At 39.9% G+C, this 17,781-nt stretch overlaps 1 protein-coding gene across 1 annotated transcript in view; it reads right to left on the bottom strand.

Moving 5' to 3' along the window:
* The window catches only part of LOC136871708 (uncharacterized), a 245,700-nt gene extending 228,562 nt beyond the window's left edge, over positions 1 to 17,138 (bottom strand). The window contains exons 1-3 of the mRNA XM_068227141.1: positions 17,020 to 17,138; positions 1,861 to 2,111; positions 724 to 1,134 (exon numbers count right to left, since the gene is read on the bottom strand). Coding sequence (XP_068083242.1) covers positions 724 to 1,134; positions 1,861 to 2,111; positions 17,020 to 17,096 — 739 coding nt within the window. The 5' untranslated portion in view covers positions 17,097 to 17,138. The remainder of the gene's footprint in view (positions 1 to 723; positions 1,135 to 1,860; positions 2,112 to 17,019) is intronic.
* Positions 17,139 to 17,781: the final 643 nt, after the last annotated feature.

Raw genomic sequence — 17,781 nt, 5'->3', positions numbered from 1 at the left:
AAAATCTTATCTAGTGTTTCCATATCCCTGTTGGATAGTTTTTATTCATGTATTCAGTAGTACTTTTTCTCGATTAACACGTTCTTTTCCCTTGTCCTCTGCAGAAATGTCTTAACGATGTTCTACTGTAGTTAGAAGTAATAAGACATGTCATAGAAACCTGCTGCTTAGTAATAACTATTCTTTAAAATACATTACTTACTAGTACGGTCTAGTTATGAGACTTTTAGTCATCTGTTCCCTTCAAATATAAGGATGTACAAGAGGAGTCTTGCTCATTCCTACATCCAGCCGGACCGAGCAAGTGGCCGCGTGGTTTGAGTCACATAGCTATCAGCTTGCATTGGGGATATAGTGGGTTCAAATTCCCCTGTCTGTAGCCCTGAAGATGGTTTTCATGGTTTCCCACTTTCACACCAAGCAAATGCTGGGGCTGCACCTTAATTAAGGCCATGGCTGCTTCCTTCCTACTCCGAGCCCTTTCCTATCCCATCATTGCCATAAAACCTATCTGTGTCGGTGCAACGTAAAGCAAATTTAAAAAAAACCACACAGTCAGGTGGAGTCAAGAATCAGTGAAGATGATGATGATGATGGGATCACAGATTTCATTTTCATAAAATTATATTATTTACATCACTTCTTAAGAGTCACAATCACTGTTATAATAAAGCCTGTTAGCCAAAGATTGCTGAACCATAATATATGTGACGAGCTACTAACCTGCTTGCAAATGCGAAAGAATATCTACAATGGTGTTGAGAGCAGCTAATCGCACTTTGGACTCCTCATCATTGGCCAGTTCAACAAGTGAGGGTAAAAGTGCCACTTTGCAACCTTCTGGACCAAATCCCTTGGCAACATACTTCAGCTGAGAACACATGGACGCTCGTACATCTGCATTCACATCCTGGCACAATGATTGCACCAATGGCAGTGCTTCTTTCTTCAAAGTATATGTCTCAAAGCGCATACACACTTTACCCAGCAATTTACTGGCTGTCAGTCGACTGGAAACTGTCTGATTCAACTGACCCTTAGCTACAGCTATTGGAAGTATCTCTTGGCGAATAACATCAGTTGGCAGAAGGTCCATCACATCCAACAGGGTCTCCAACCATGCATTAGCCACCACTGAGGAACAGAAAACAAAGAAATCAAAGAAGTCCACATATATCCTTTTCAAACACAATCAGACAAAACATTAATATTAGGAAATACAATAATGACCCTATATGTATTTGGACCTGCTTTCATCACTTGATGACTGAAATTTTTATTTACACATGAGTTTCCTAGATAGAGCTGGCAACTCCACCAAAAAAAATCTGGCTGGGAGTTTGTAAGCTGACAATGGCTAAGAAAAAGGAAAGATTATTCTTCTATGATGTACAAAGAATAACTGGCAAATTAGAAAAACTTAATTAATGAAAGTAAGGTCTATACGTTACTGTTATCTTCAATTAGTTGAGTAAGTTATGTTGATTCAAATAACATGGGAAATGTGTAGTTTCACTGGTCAAACTTACCCTTTTAGAGTTGGTCAGCTAGAAACTGAAGATACATTGTTACTTACAGAGAGAATATCACATCAAAAATATCATCAGCAAAGTAGGTTTCATGAATTAGCCTACACATAAATATATATGCTACGAAGAGACAATAAGCGACAAAGAATTTTGTTACCCATTATGAATTTTAACAGTTAGAATGGGCATTTAATACAACACATGTTGTTATGTATTCTGAATGTTGAGCAATATTTTTAAATCTTGAAGTAATGCGGTAACTTTAATTAGAAATTATTCATGCATCATATCTGAATATTTTCACCAAAAAAAATCTTTTCCAACAGCTTACCTGGATCCTTACTCTCAAGGGATGACACAATACTGTGAAGAAAAGTTTGAGTGAAAGTTCGTGGATGTACCAGCTTCTTCTCCAGGATGGTAAGGAAGGTGTGACTAGCAGCCATGTGGAATTCTGCACTGGCTTGAGGTAGTGCCTGCTGCACCTTGGGTACCACACGTTGCATACACAATACATTGTCTTCTTGTAATAAGTCTGGCAAAGACTGGACCACACTCAGACGCTGTACCTCTTCACCCACCCTGGAAACAAACCCTGAGATAGGACATCAGGTATCACTTAAGATTTCACTGATTGCATCCAAACAGAAAGACAATGATTTGAAGAAAACATTCTAAAACTAACTAGCAGTGGCGTTTTCTCAGGGTGTGTTTGTTGTGTGTCAATGTGCAAATAAAATTGAAAGAAAAATAATAAATTATTTTATTTCATTTGTTTAAATGTAATATTACATTATAGTGTTTTTTTCTTTCATTACTGTTCGTTGTTCCGCTCCATATACTGTAGTTACTCTCAGCACTTTCCAGAAGAGTCTGCCACGCTGCCAAGGCGTTGGTTCTGTTTCCAACAACTCAGCAGCTTCATTTGCTAGAATCGTGCATACGCTCTCAGTACACTTGCTTCATGCTTTCTAAACCTGATCACGGCATTGCTTCAGGTTCCAACTTGTGCTGATTTTGTTTTCAAGTTCTGTGCGAGTGTGTTATTGCTTAAGCAATCAAGTTGGAGGTTTAAATGTTTTAATATGGGTAGTGAAAGCATTTATACTCTAGTTTTTATCACTTTCTTATAATGAAAAAACAAAAAAAAAACAAAAAACAAGTGCCTGACAGTGGCCGACCATGCCCAGTCATTTTCAGGGCTGCCGATGGTGGTTTGTTATTTTTCTGAACTTCAGTTTAGCAACACTATACTATTACAGCACATAAAATTTCAAAATGGTGAAGTGACTGAAATGGCCAAAGTACATATTTCACCTTTGAAAGAAAATCGTAATTCTCTGCAGATTTTCTCTATTTTTTCCATGTCTTTCTATTACATTAATTAATTTTGTGATATGAATAATGTGGTAAAAGAGATGGAGGGCAAAATGTGTGGACTTATATTTAATCCATTAATTTCATCTATAACAACACCTGAACTTCTGGCCCAGGAAACACCGCTGCTAACTAGATGAATTAAAGAGCAAGAGAATATAAGCTAATACCATCTAAACAGATTTTGTTAAGAAGGAAGCCATACTTTGCAATGTAGACTTAGTTAATGTAACTTAAAAGATTCTGTTTAATAGTATGCATTTTTTTAATACACAGTCCAACTCAATAGCTAAATGGTTGGTTACAGGGGTCCTAGGAGCGATTCCTGGCAGAGCCAGGAATTTTAAGCATCACTGGTTAATTTCACTGGCGCGGGAGCTAGGTGTATGTTTCATCATCATCACCATCACCATCATTTCATCTTCATCACAATGTGCAGGTCGCCTACGGGTGTCAAATCAAAAGACCTGAACCTGGCTAGCCGAACATGTCCTCGGGACACTCCCGGCACTAAAAGTCACATACCATTTTTTCATACACAGTATTATGTTATGAATTAGTGTGTTTGATAGAGCAAAAAGCTTTTAAGTTACATTATCTAAACAGAATTATTTGTAATTAACATAAATAACCAATAAAAAATGAGCAAAATCAACTACTATAGCCAAATCAGACATTATCAACAAATAAAACTGATGAAGGAATAATTCCAACACATTTCAAGAAAGAAAATTTCCATTTAAATAGGGATCTTAAAATTACTTATAAAAGTACAATATTGAGTCCTACAAGAAATTAATCTACCTTCTTTCGTCCATAGTTAAAGTCATGTAAAGATTCCTTGCTCGACATTTCTTCTTCTCTCGGTGCCTATCTGAAGGAACAACAATTCACGAGCCATGTACCTTATTTAAGGCCACGGCCACTTCCTTCTCACTCTTAGCCCTTTCCTATCCCATCATTGCAATAAGATCTATCTGTGTCGGTGCAACGTAAAACAAACTTAAAAAAGAAAAAAGAAGTTATCATCCTACCCAATCTCAAGCTTCCAGCTCAAACCTAAGTGATGCACGACTATTGGGAGAGTAGAAAGTTGTTAGTCATCCACACACAAAAATCGTGTCACTTCTGGCAAATCTAGCCTTTCCTCAGCATCCAGGTAATATGTAATTTCCAAGGTACTTGTCCCTCTTTTCTACCTTTAAAAGGTAGCAGGTAACATCCTTAAAATAATATCCTTTAAATGTGTAAATAAATACATACTAGCTTCAAAAAGTTTCCAGAATTTGTCAGTAACACAAAAATGAACCACTCGACATTCATATAGACAATATTTCCTTCAAAATAGTTCCCTTCTGTGATGACAAACTACCGACAACACACGTGAATGAAGCGTTTGGAAGTAGACCTATTGTTGGACGGCTATTTCAGCGCTCGTGAACCGTTATTCCTTCAAATGATTTAAGCTATGGAAAGAAGATGTCAGGTAGTGACGGATCTGGGAAGTATGGAGGATACTCCAAAACTGTCACATTGTGGCTGGCAAGGTAATTGTTTTGACAAAAACTGACTAATATGCAGGTACATTGTTGTACAAGTGAAAAAGGCCATTTACCATCCATTTTTATGGTCATTTCCTTCTTACTGTATCACTGAGGTGAAGAAGGATGTCTATGTACATTTCCTTGTTTACAGTACGACATTCAGGAATAAATTTATGGTATATAAGACACTGATCCTCAAAGAAAATATCCTGTATAACATTGCCTTTACTAATGTCTTTATGGAATTTTTGTTTTCTTGAAATGTTTTGGATTTCCACTCACATGCAGTGTTGTCATATCCAAAATTTCAGAAGGTAGGACTTAAAATTTTGGAAGATGTTTATAAATATAAATATATTGTAACATTGATGATGTTACTTAAAATTAAATTTGTTGCGATAGAAGCCATGCTTCTCAAAGTTGACTTGGTTAATACAGTCTATTTTTTAGTCTGTTGTACAAAGATGCAATTATAAAACTAATTAATCATACAATCAACAGTTAAAGATAGACTTTCATCATTTTCACTCAATCTATGCTTCTTCTTCATCCTCCCTGTCTTTGTATATATCATTATTCATCAGACGTGGAAACTCTACTCCACGACTGAAAACATAGATCTTCATAAACCCTTTTAGAATGATATGATCTGTCTTGTATCATTGATATCTTACTGTCAGTGGAGGTAGCTGTCATTTAAGATTGTCTACATGTGAGAGACGCATACCACAGGCACGTTAATGACCCATCTACATCCCAATTCCTCTTAAAACCAATGGCAACTGAAGGAAAATTAAACACATATATTGCAATTTCCATCCAGTTACTTTTATCTACTACGATGTGAGGGCAAAGTACAGTTCGGAAGATTTCCACCTAATTTTGTATTTTCTGGAATCTCTTTACAAATCTGAAAAACTTCTGAAATTTCAGAGGATTTGCAACACTGTTCTCATGCTTGATATTTAGGCACTGTGTCATACGAATAGCACTAAGTTTCATCAAATACAGTAATTCTGTATTTGGTTTCATCTCCAGCAATTCTGTTATTAAAAAAATCACATCTTGGTCAGCGATACTGTTTACATTTGATGAGCCATTTGCATGTATTTTTGTTCAGGAGTCAAGGCTTTTTGGGACCAACTTATGAGAAACATAATAGAAAACCAAATCAAACCCCATGGCATTACAGCCCTTGAAGGACCTTGGCCTACCAAGCGACTGTTGCTCAGCCCGAATGCCTGCAGATTACAAGGTGTTGTGTGGTCAGCACGACGAATCCTCTCGGCCGTTATTCTTGGCTTTCTAGAGCGGGGCCGCTATCTCACCATCAGATAGCTCCTCAATTCTAATTACGTAGGCTGAGTGGACCTCGAACCAGCTCTTAGGTCCAGGTAAAAATCCCTGGCCTGGATGGGAATCGAACCCGGGGCCTCTAGATAAGAAGTAGGCACGCTACCTCTACACCACGGGGCTGGCACTGAGAAACATAATACAGGTTTTAATTTTTGTGAAGTGTTATGTGAACACTTCCAATTGAAATTCCAACCTCTGCTGAATATATCTTAAACAGTTTTTAATTCGTCACCCCTCATAGCATCGTGTACTGGTACACAATGAATGTTTGGTTAGTTTGTCATAGTTGTCAACTGTTGCACGGATCGTCCTTGATACTTGCATAATTTCATTAAAACTTTTATTCCAGGCATAAACCAATGGGTTTTTCTCATCGCTGCTTCACCATAAGCTTCTTTACACATTCTTAATGTCTGTAAAGGAAATTTGTGTAATAAAACACAAAATTGGAAATTTGCACATTACTTGTATCAGACATTATCAAATGTGACACATGTATAACATACAACCAAAAAAAGACAGTTGCCCTGGAGACAATAATGGCCATGGACATGAAATTTGTACGGAAGTAACGTCATGATTGCTGCCAACAACTAATTCAAAAATATCCTGCACAGCATTAATTATTATCATTATTATTATTATTTATTATCATTGAAAAAAATGATTCTGGGAACTATTTGAATCTTCCAGGAACTATTTGAACCTATATGAACTCTCAAAGCTGAAGAATAATGTACAAAAAGACAGAGAATTCCAGAGCAGCCAGATTTAAATTTAAATTTTGTTAGAAGGTGAGGATAGAATAACTGGGCGGAGTGTTGCATGTCTGGTCTGAAGAGAAAAGAGAGAAGCTTGAACTCCTGGGAGAACCTATATCTCCCAGTAAGAAGATCTACTAGATACTAGATATAGCCTATCAAGTGAAATCTCCCTCCACGGAAGATTCGACCTTCTTTGCTCGTCAACTGTAAGGTCGATAGCCCATTTTAAGGCTAACACACAGAGTCCTTTCTAGATAAGAAATGCTGTAAAAAGCCTTGTTAATATGAAGATATGTGAAAGTTACATAGCAGACCCATAAAGTAGACAATGATTAAGTAAGAAGATCTTAAAATCTTTGATGCTCAGTAGACCTCCAAACTCTGCAAAGTCTGGAAAGCACAATTCTATGGTTTGTCAAAGAATATCAACCCAAAAATATTAAGTAAAAGTTAGAAAGGCAAAATATGAGTTCACACTATCAATGTTGGAGTGAACTGCACTGTAAGCTGTCCCTTGTTCCCAAAACAGATGTGATAAAGATACTGAAGAAACTATTCTATTCTATTCTCATGTATATCCACCCCTTAGATCCCTTTCCTACTATGGTGTCGAGAATGAGGTGATATGAAATTAGATGGCATGCCTTGATGGTTGGATGCTCTTCCTGGAACCAACCTCAGTTGAGGAGGTAATCAAGCTAATGAACTAATGAAGGTAAAATGAATGAAACTAGGTAAGGAGGTGGAAGGAATCGGCTGTGGCATTTACCTGGAAGTGAAAATGGGGAACCACAGAACAGGACAGCGGGCAGTATGGTTTGAACCACTCGACTCCCGAATACAGAGCTTGGCTCCATTCTATCCTCATGTTCTGACAAAATTTAAATTTAAATCTGGCTGCTCCAGAATTCTCCGTCTTTTTTTCTGAATGAAGTATGAAAGTTAAATCTCACCAAAAAGCTTCAATCAGCACTTAATAAGATCCGCATAAACAGTCAGCAGTGCTACACATCAGCAAGAAATCCATATAAGTATTGAGAGTCACAAGAGGGAACCCAGTACCTTTTGTGGCCATAAAATGATCAAACTAATCAGGTGCGTTATTGCCAATGTCACCTGGGAAAAATATTTGCTGAGAAACTTTCTTTGCAGGTGTATGGGGAAAAGAATACCCAATAAGGACTGAAAAATCACCTTCCTATCATTTCATGAATAGAATGGAAAGTCACACTATACCCATTCACAGTTTTGAATATACATTCTCCAATGAGACTAGAAACAGAACTTTCCTGTATTGTCCACCTAAGACCAAGATGGTTTGAAGAGAAAACAGAGAAGCTTGAACTCCTTCTGGGAGAACCTATTTCTCCCAGGAAGAAGACCTACTAGATATATCAAGTGTAATCTCCCTCCACGGAGGATTCAACCTTCTCTGCTCGTGCCACTGAAGAGAGCATGGGAACACGACTGCACCATTTCCATGGAAGATGATGCCAATGTATTGATGAATACAGGGAAGAGAAGAATTGCCGTTACTTTATTCATGACCCACAGAAAGACACTACAGTACAATCTCTATAATCCAGCCATTCAGCAGTTCAACACCTCCAATAAACCAAACAAGATGAAGTGTTTAACTGTTTGTATACATAATTTCCCCACATCTGGAGCCAAAACCTGGAAGAAAAGTAATTGGAATGTGTGGATATTGTACTGTGCTGCTTGATAAATATAGCATTGCCGATGAACCAGTATTTCCAGTAAGAAGACATGAGTATGTCTTGAATAACATCACAACCTTGTAGCAGATCGATGACTAAAAGACACTGCCTATCAGTTTTATTCCCTGTAGTGCATATCCATCAATGTTCAACATTCACGCAGAGGGGAATTATGTACTAGTTGAACTGCACAAGACATCTATCGCATACATGTGATTCTGATATTAACAAATTAATTTAAAAACCACCTAATTGACACTATTTTTGCCTTGGGCAAAATTAAAAATACATTAGCACACACAGAACATGTTTCGACCACTTAGTGCTCATCTTCAGTTGTATAAAGATCATTGGACATAGTTTTAAGGTTTAATGTGCTTACTGTCCAAATGTTTTCATCTAAGCTATGTTTATACAGCTGAAGATGACCACTAAGTGGTCAAAACATGTTCTGTGTGTGCTAATGTATTTTTAATTTTGCCCAAGGCAAAAATAAAGTATCGATTAGGTGGTTTTTAAATTAATTTGTTGAATGTACTAATCGATACGGTCATGAAGTGGACGGCTTTCAATTCTGTTATTATACACTGGTGTGCTTGACACCATGGTGATGTCACATTTCACAATCACAGATTGTAAACTGAATTGTTTACTATTCACAACCTTTGAGGTAGTAATAATCTGTCATGCACAGTACGTAATAAAGGTCCTTGTGCCCTTAGTCTCACAAATACAAATTGATCTTGCATACATCCATGATGGCTGACGTAGAGAAGATGCATAATTTGAAAATAAAACGCACCAGAGAAAGAGGTAATATTTCGCGCTTTGCTAATACTATTAACCTCCTGGACAAATACCAGTTCTACAAGGGCCGAAATGAAGAAGCTTTAGACTGCATGCTAGATGACATAATTCAACTCATGGACGGTGAATACGAGATGGATATACTGACTTATGAAGAATATACTGAGACTGTTAAAGGCATGATCTAAAGAGTTACACGAGATATCAATAAGGAGCTTTCTAATGCAACTCCAAATTTAACAATGAATCAGACTCCCGATGAGCTGCCTTCTGCCTTGTCATTTATACACTCAATTAAATTACCTCCCATTAAGTTGGAGCCATTTTCGGGAAACACTGAAAGTTGGGAACTTCTTGGAAATTTAAAACCTTAATTGATCAGAATCCATCACTTTCTGCAGTTAAAAAACATGTGTCTCTTGGAGGCTATCTTGAGGAATGGTGGTGATTTGGTGATTTTTGTTTTAAGAGAAAGTACAACTAGGTAATCCTCTCTGAACAAATTAGTGGAAAATAATTCAAAATAAAATAAAAATTATTTATTCAATGAAGGAATTTGGAAACGCAGTGCAAAATAAAACAAAAAATTAATGTATTAGGCCAAAAAATGACTAATGAATCAAAAGGGAATGTGCGTTCCCTGAGTAACAGTACACTTATAATTTACATACCCATGATTAATTCACTGTCGCTAGTATGCGTGTTTCCTGCAGGCCAAGGCTCCGTCTTAAGCCAGAGAGATCGGTCCACTCTGTTAGGATGTGGGCCACGGTGAAGTCGGCACCACTTTAGGAAATAAGAATGCGTAGATCGTCCATGACCTAACCTCAGCCTACACAATACTATGGCCTCTCTCCATGAAGGCCGGAAAGAGGACCGTCACATGATAGTTGTCTTCTTAATTGCTCTCAGCTTGTTGGGAGTTCAGATTGCTAGCCACTCTGATTCCCAGGATGCCAAAATGGTTCAACGTAGCGGAGAACAAATATATTTAGCAACTACATTGATAGGTCTTGGAGGTAAAAGTACTGCTTTCTTTGCAGCTTCATCCTTAAGTTCGTTTCCCGCAATCCCAACATAGCTTGGAAACCACGCAAAAGTGACTCTGGTGCCAGCATCATTTAACCTGGCTAGAAGGTCATGAATCTGCTGCACCAGTGAGTGTTGAGAGAAACAGGTTTCAACAGACTGCAGAGACCTTAACGAGTCAGTACACATAAGAAAGTGGTTTCTTTCGTCACCCAGTGCAAACTGCAGAGCTTCTAAGACGGTGTAAAGCTCTGCAATATACATGCTACATACACATACATGCGTTTGAGTGTTTCCTCAGTGACGAAGAAGCAACCAACATTTTCTCCGATTTTAGAACCATCCGTGAAGACATGTCTCGCGGCCGGATATTGGTGAACGAAGCCCTGGAAATACCTCCGATAAACGGTGGAATCCGTGTTCACCTTGGATCTACGGAGTAGATCTAGACGTATTTCCGGTCACGGAACTAACCAATTCAAAACCCAACCGGCTGTGTGGCATTCAGCCAGTCTTGGTACCTTCGGTGGTAATGGGTACTAAAGATGCATTTATAGCTTGGACGTAGTAGCATTTCACGAATTTTGGCAGCATATGTGAGGAGTAACTGATGCCTCCTTATCCGTAAAGATGGAACTCCACTTCAGCGAGCAGGCTGGGAATGGGGCTAGTACGGACAGCTCCCGCTGCCAGCCTAACTGCTCTATGGTGAATACTGTCTAAAAGGCTCAGCATAGATTTTGATGTTGAGCCATAAGCCGCACTTCCATAGTCAATTTGAGAGAGGACCGTTGCCATGTAAAAACGTAGCAGCACTGCACAGTCAGCCCCCCACGAAGTGCTGCTGAGAAACTTAAGTATGTTAAGTCTCTTCATGCAGGCAATCTTCAACTGACAGATGTGGGGCTGCCACATGAGTCTCTTATCAAAATAGAGACCCAGAAATCTGCAGGTGTCTACCACTGGTAAGATACTGTTCTGCAAGCGGAGCTCTGGTTCATGATGCACAAGCCGATGTCGACAGAAGTTTACAGCTGAGGTTTTCGCAGCTGAAAATCGAAAACCATGTTGCAGGACCTATCTGTCGACTCAGTTAATAGCTTGCTGTAGCTGTCCCTCAGCAAACACCACGCTTCCGGAGCTCTAATGTAGAGCTAAATCATCTACATACAGCGATGGAACGACTGCGGGCCCAGCAGCAGCAGCAACTATGCCGCTGATGGCAATTGCAAACAGCATGACACTCAGTACCGATCCCTGAAGTACTCCATTTTCTTGAACATAATATTGAGAATATGCATTCCTTACTCGGACTCGAAAGAGCCAGAGGGACATGAAGTTTTCAATAAACATTGGCAAATTTCCTAATCATCCCCACTGGTGTAGTGTGGAGAGAATTCCATATTGCCAGGTAGTATCGTAAGCTTTCTCCAGGTCAAAAAACACGGCGACTAGGTGTTCCTTCCAAAGAAAGGCCTCCTGAATGGCGCTCTCCAGTCTGACCAGATGATCAGCAGCAGATCGATGAGAGCGGAAACCACACTTTTAGTTAGACAAGAGACCTTCCTTTTCTAATGGCCAACACAAGGTGCCAGTTAACCATCCTTTCAAATAGCTTATAAAGGTCATTTGTAAGGCATATTGGCCTATAAATATCCAGAAGTTTTGGATCTTTACCTGGCATGGGAATTGGTATCACAATTCCCTCATGCCATTGAGATGGAAACAAACCCTCACTCCACATTCTGTTGAATAGGGTGAGGATATCCTTGAGACATCTGTCGATTGCAGATTTTGTCCGGTCCAGGAGTCGTGTCTCTGCATAGCGCGAGTGCACTCCGCAACTCCCACTCCTTGAAAGGTACATTGCAGGGATGTGAAGCACTAGAGGCAAAAGAGAGATGGTGTGCCTCTGCTTCGTGCTTAATTGGTAGAAATGCAGAGTCGTGTCTCCCAGAGCTGGACATATACGCAAAATGTGACGTGATGTGGTCTGCAATGACTGAAGGAATCAAAACTATATCTCCATTAATGGAGATTCCGGGGACCGAGGGCACATTCTGTACTCCGACAATACGGCGGAGTTTTGTCCACACTTGTGATGATGGAGTAAGTGCCGTCATGGAAGACACATACTTTTCCCACGTAGATTTCTTAATTTCTCGAATCAAAAAACAGGCCTCTGCACGCAGACGCTTAAATGTGATATGACTGGCCATCGTAGGATTCCGATGATAAAGCTTTTTTTTTTTTTTTTTTTTTGCAATTTGTTTTGCATCGCACCGACACAGATAGGTCTTATGGAGACGATGAGACGATGGGATAGGAAAGGCCTAAGAATGTGAAGGAAGTGGCCGTGGCCTTAATTAAGGTACAGTCCCAGCATTTGCCTGGTGTGAAAATGGGAAACCACAGAAAACCATCTTCAGGACTGCTGACAGTGGGGTTTGAACTCATTATCTCCCGGATGCAAGCTCAAAGCTGCCCGCTCCTAACCACACTGCCAACTCGTCCGGTGACGAAAATGCTTAAAAGCCCATCGGCGATCACATATGGCTGCTGCAATTTCGTTGGTCCACCATGGGACCTGTTTCTGGCAACGAATACCGGACGAGGAAGGAATTGTTTCCTCTGCAGCAGCTAGAATTCCAGTAGTAATGAAAGAAACGTGGTCGTCAACAGACTCCAGCATGTCATCGGCCATCACTGCGCGTCTAGAAAATTCTGGCCAATTTGCCCGCCGAAGTGACCAGCGCTTGGTTACTTCGGAGTGGTTTTGATTTAAGAGAGTTAGAATTATTGGGAAGTGGTCACTATCATAGAGGTCATTGTGCATTTGCCACTATAACAGGAAACTAGTGCATGACTGCACATAGTGACATCCATGTGTTAGAATGTGCCATATGCGCTGCTGAAATGAGTTGGTTCCCCTGTATTACGCACACAGGGATCAAACTGCTTGATCAATTGTTCGAGCATACTCCCCCTACCACAGGAAGATGGAAAACCCCAGAGTGTGTAATGGGCATTCACATCTCCCAGCATGAGAAAAGGAGGAGGTAACTGAGCGATCAGATCTTGTAGTGCATGCATTTGAAGATCGTAATCCGGTGGAATGTACACGTTGCACCCCGTTGTTATTACCGGCAACGGAACACGAACTGCAACTGCAGTATGGAGCGGACTAGGGTACAAGCACACCCAGTCGCAGTGCCATCTACAGGTACTCTGTCTTTAGAGTAAAGACAATATCCTCTCATAGTCACGCCATGTCCAGGTCTCAAATGAGATTCCTGTAGACAGACTATGGAGGCCACAAAGATGGGTATAAATTGACGTAACTCGACTAGGTAATGAATGTTGTGTGGATGGTTAGCGCAATGAAATTAGGACAATTTCTCATCTTTCTTTCGGTCCACTACCTGCCAGTTTCCACTGTCCTTGTCAATTTTAATTTTTTCCTCATCACCATCCATGATAATGAGTGCTTCAATCTCCATTGTCTCCTCAGTAGAGGGTGACTTAGAGACTGAGCATTCCATAGATGATGAGCTCTCTGATTTGGAATGGAGGGTCTTTTTCTTTCTGGGAGAACTGGGTTCCCCTGAAAAGGATCAAAGAGGAGACTGTCGGGGCCTCTCGCTCTTGCCCACTGTTTCCTTATTCTTTGAAGGAGAGCCAGCAGATGGTCTACCGGTCTTCTTCGGGGATGCTCTGACCCACGATTGGGTTGGAGAAGGCTTCTTCTCCAACTTTTTAGGAGAGCGCTGTGGCTTCCTCTTCTCCTCCCTCTTTTCCTGGGTATTGGTACGAGAGCTGGATTTGCCAACGCTGGTTGGGGAAGTCTTCCCCACTGCCCTAGTAGCAGAGGACTTCCCAGCCTAGTGTGTCTGTGAATAAATTTCCCAGATGTTTTCGGCAATCGTGTATTCACTGATGGTTGCGTAGTGACCTGTTCTTTCTTTTTTTTGGTTATTACTGCTATAAGGAACTGTCTCAATGCTAGTTGATGGTTTCTCAGGAGAGGAAGCTACAAAACTTGCAGATGTTATTCGCATTTTCGCTGCCTTCTCAGCAAAGGCAATGGGGAATTTCAGAGGGACCATCGGTTTAAATTTCTTCCGAATATCTGGATAAGAAAACCACATCCAGGTGACTGGAGTGGGACATTGATGATGGTGATCTGGAGGATACATCCTTAAGAATGCACTGGGAGGGTGATCTTCCTTCTTTAGGAGGTACAGATAATCCTTTTCTGACAAAAAGAAGGCCCACCATTCCAAATCAGAGAACTCATTATTTATGGAGTGCTAAGCCCCTAAGTCACCCTCTACTGAGGAGACAATGGAGACTGAAGCACTCGTTATCATGGATGGTGATGAGGAAAAAATTGAAACTGACAAGGACGGCGGAAACTGGCAGGTAGTGGACCGAAAGAAAGACAAGAAATTGTCCTAATTTTGTTGCGCTAACCATCCACACAACATCCATCACCTAGCTGAATTACATCAATTTATATCCGTCTCTGCAGCCTCCAGTCTGTCTACAGGAATCTTGTTTGAGACCTGGACACGACATGACTATGAGAGGATTTTTTCTTTATTTGAAAGACAGAGTAGCTGTGGATGGCAGGGCGACTGGGGTCATTTGAACCCTAGTCCGCTCTGACATCTTCAGTGACGAATTACTGCTTCATACTCAGCTAGATGCAGTTGCAATTCATGCTGCATTGCCAGTAATGACAATGATGTACAGCATGTACTTTCCACCAGATTACGATCTTCAAATGCCTGAACTCTGTGGGAAGAATGTTGGCAATCACTGCTGGTTTGGATGAGATAGTACTTCGTCACAGGAATGCAAATTTGTTGTCATAGTTTTACTAGGTTTTTCATTTGCATTTTGTATCATAAAATCTATGTGAGATTATACAAATCAAACTTGATTTAATTCATTTACCTAGTAACTCAAAATTGTGTGATGCAATAAGAAACACTCAGAATCGCAGCAGTCTCAATAGTGCAACGTAAAATCAATGTCTCCTTAATTATTTATTGCAACACTTACGAAGTTTATTTTTCATGCGTGATATTATCACTGAGAATCTGCAAGTTCTAATCAATGAAGAGAAAGCACCATCAGAGACATCCAGGAAAATGGGATTGTTATACTTGGGGCAAAACATGACAATTTCAGTTCCTGGAAGTAAGCTGGAAGCCTGTAGCCAATCACACACTGCACCCTGCTGAGTTAACGAGTTCTAAGTGATCCTTGTTTGGTGTGGAGAAGTTGCCAAACCACTTTCTTCCACTCTCTTCAGTGTTCACCCTTCGTGTTGAGTTCAAGAGAGGATTTGGCAACTCCGGCTATAGTACAAGTAGTAAATCCTATAAGCTGCTAACAGACACCAGGCTGCCGCTGGAGTGTAGTTGTGTGAGGCATCGTCGTCGTGTTTTGTCCCCAAGTATATGTGAATGGACTGTGTTGTTGCTTCATGTACCTTACATACAGGTTGCAGATGTCTTGAATACATTGAAGTGTTCTTTGTTAAGGCAACAGATGTAGGCCACCCCAATTCGATCTGAGGTAATCAGTATCCTAAGGCAGCAACCTGTACATTTGGTAATGTACACAAAATACAGTTCAACCCAGAAAGAGAAAATAACAGTAAGCTGATAAAAGTTTGTTTGTTTTGTTTGTGTGTTTGTTTGTTTATAGGTGCATTAGAGAGCTAGTACAAACTGAGAAACTAAAAATTAACTTAATGTCCTTATATGAAAATAATGTAGGAACATTTTCCATTAAGTCCATTAACATTCTTTCCAAGTCTTAACTTCATAAACAAAATCTTTGGCTACGATTCTATCTAGCCTAGAGTAAATCAGATAAATCCCATCACAAGTGACAAGAAAAAATTACTAGCAAAAAGGGGGGGGGGGGGGAGAAAAATACCCGAGATAATGCGGGTTCAAAAAATAAGGATCAAGACCCTATACCATAATAACCTCAAACATACATAAAAATAAGGCAAATTCCAGATTCATACGGCATTTAATTAATTTCAAAATCCAATCGTTCACAAAGCTAATAGCTACGAGTAATTCGGGAAGTTGAACGGTAAAGGGTTATGGAAGAGATAAGTGAAAGTACTGCCAGTCAGCTCAGATCCCCATGCCATCCCTAATCATAATCCCAGTAATAGTGATTACCTGAGTAGTGGACTGAGAAAGGAAATACATTCAGTTGGACTTTTTTAATGCGGGCAGGGGCTTATGTTTGATTAAATCAGAATCACTCAGTGTGTAAACGATCTTCTTTTTTTAAACAATGGGTACAACAGCAAGTATTAAGTCTAAAAATGAATGACGTTAGTGTGATATATCATCATAGGACATTCATGAAATGACAGAACAAATTTGACTTATTTCCACGACATAATTTAACATTCTTGCGATGGGCTAATTGCAATCATTCAGGGTATTGTACGCTATGAACGAAAGACTAACAAAGAGGAGTATTAATGTTACTACTGCGATAATCCAGAAAGAAAAAAAAAGACACTAAAGTAACATTTGTTGCTATATTTAAAGCAATCTAATCGCACCGTAAATACCAAACCAATCACGAATCAGAACGCCAGGAAGAAAATACCGATTACTGCAGAAAGAGCGATAAGACACGAGACGCAACAGAATCAAGTTGTCCTACGCTGTGTAGCCTGTGTAATGTACAAGTGAATATTACATAGAATGTACAGTATTTACATCAAAACAAACAGAACCTTCAACATATTACAGTGACCTATGATGTCACAATTGCGGCACCACGCTTTTTCTTGTGACGTCACTCTATAGTATAAGGTTTAGGTAAGGCAGACGATTCCGTAACTCACGGTTCATATGGAGCTTCCTCCGTTTCGGCTGGGGATGGTATTTCGTTTTCTAATTGCTCTTGAGAGGTCCACGACATTATAATAAACCATCGTACGGTTTTCACCGAAACAAACCACCTTTTTACCCGGCAGGGGTCTCACGTCTCACACCCACAACCCACACAGTACACAATTGAGCGCATGCGCTATGTGAACTGTCACGTTGCTAGGCAACTGCATCCTCAGGCAGCAGGAGGGACTTGAATGTCAGACGTGTGAGACCGACTTTTGTCGCATATATACCCAAAATGTTTGCAATTTTCTAGGATAAATAGGATAACGATGAGATTAAAATAAATGTTTATTCTATAGATATAGTAGTTTATTTCTAAATAAAGCCTGGATGGGATAGTTGGCAGAATAGAATATACGCAAAATAGTGGTTTTCAAAGACAATACCGGTAGGCCTACCGTGTTTTGAAAATATCGAATGTTTGAAATGTAGGAGGCGTTCTAGAAGACAGATTTTCAATTACATTCAAACATAGCTGATAACGATGTAAGCGTATTATAACCCGTACATCGGCATATCATTTGTGAACAAGCGGGCCGAAGAGAGGGGACGTAGGCATGGTTGCATTAGGGGGAGGGGAGGCCTAATGGTACTGTATAATGGAAAAATTGTGAAATAAGAATTTAAAATATTAATTATTTAAACGTTTAAATTATTGTACGAAATGCACGCACGTGAACGTACTGCCGCTCGCTTGTTGCATCCAACGA

This window comes from Anabrus simplex, chromosome 1, assembly GCF_040414725.1.
Source record: "Anabrus simplex isolate iqAnaSimp1 chromosome 1, ASM4041472v1, whole genome shotgun sequence".
NCBI lineage: Eukaryota > Metazoa > Arthropoda > Insecta > Orthoptera > Tettigoniidae > Anabrus > Anabrus simplex.
The sequence above is the reverse complement of the archived record's forward strand: the minus strand, read 5'-3'. Positions and strand labels throughout refer to the sequence as shown.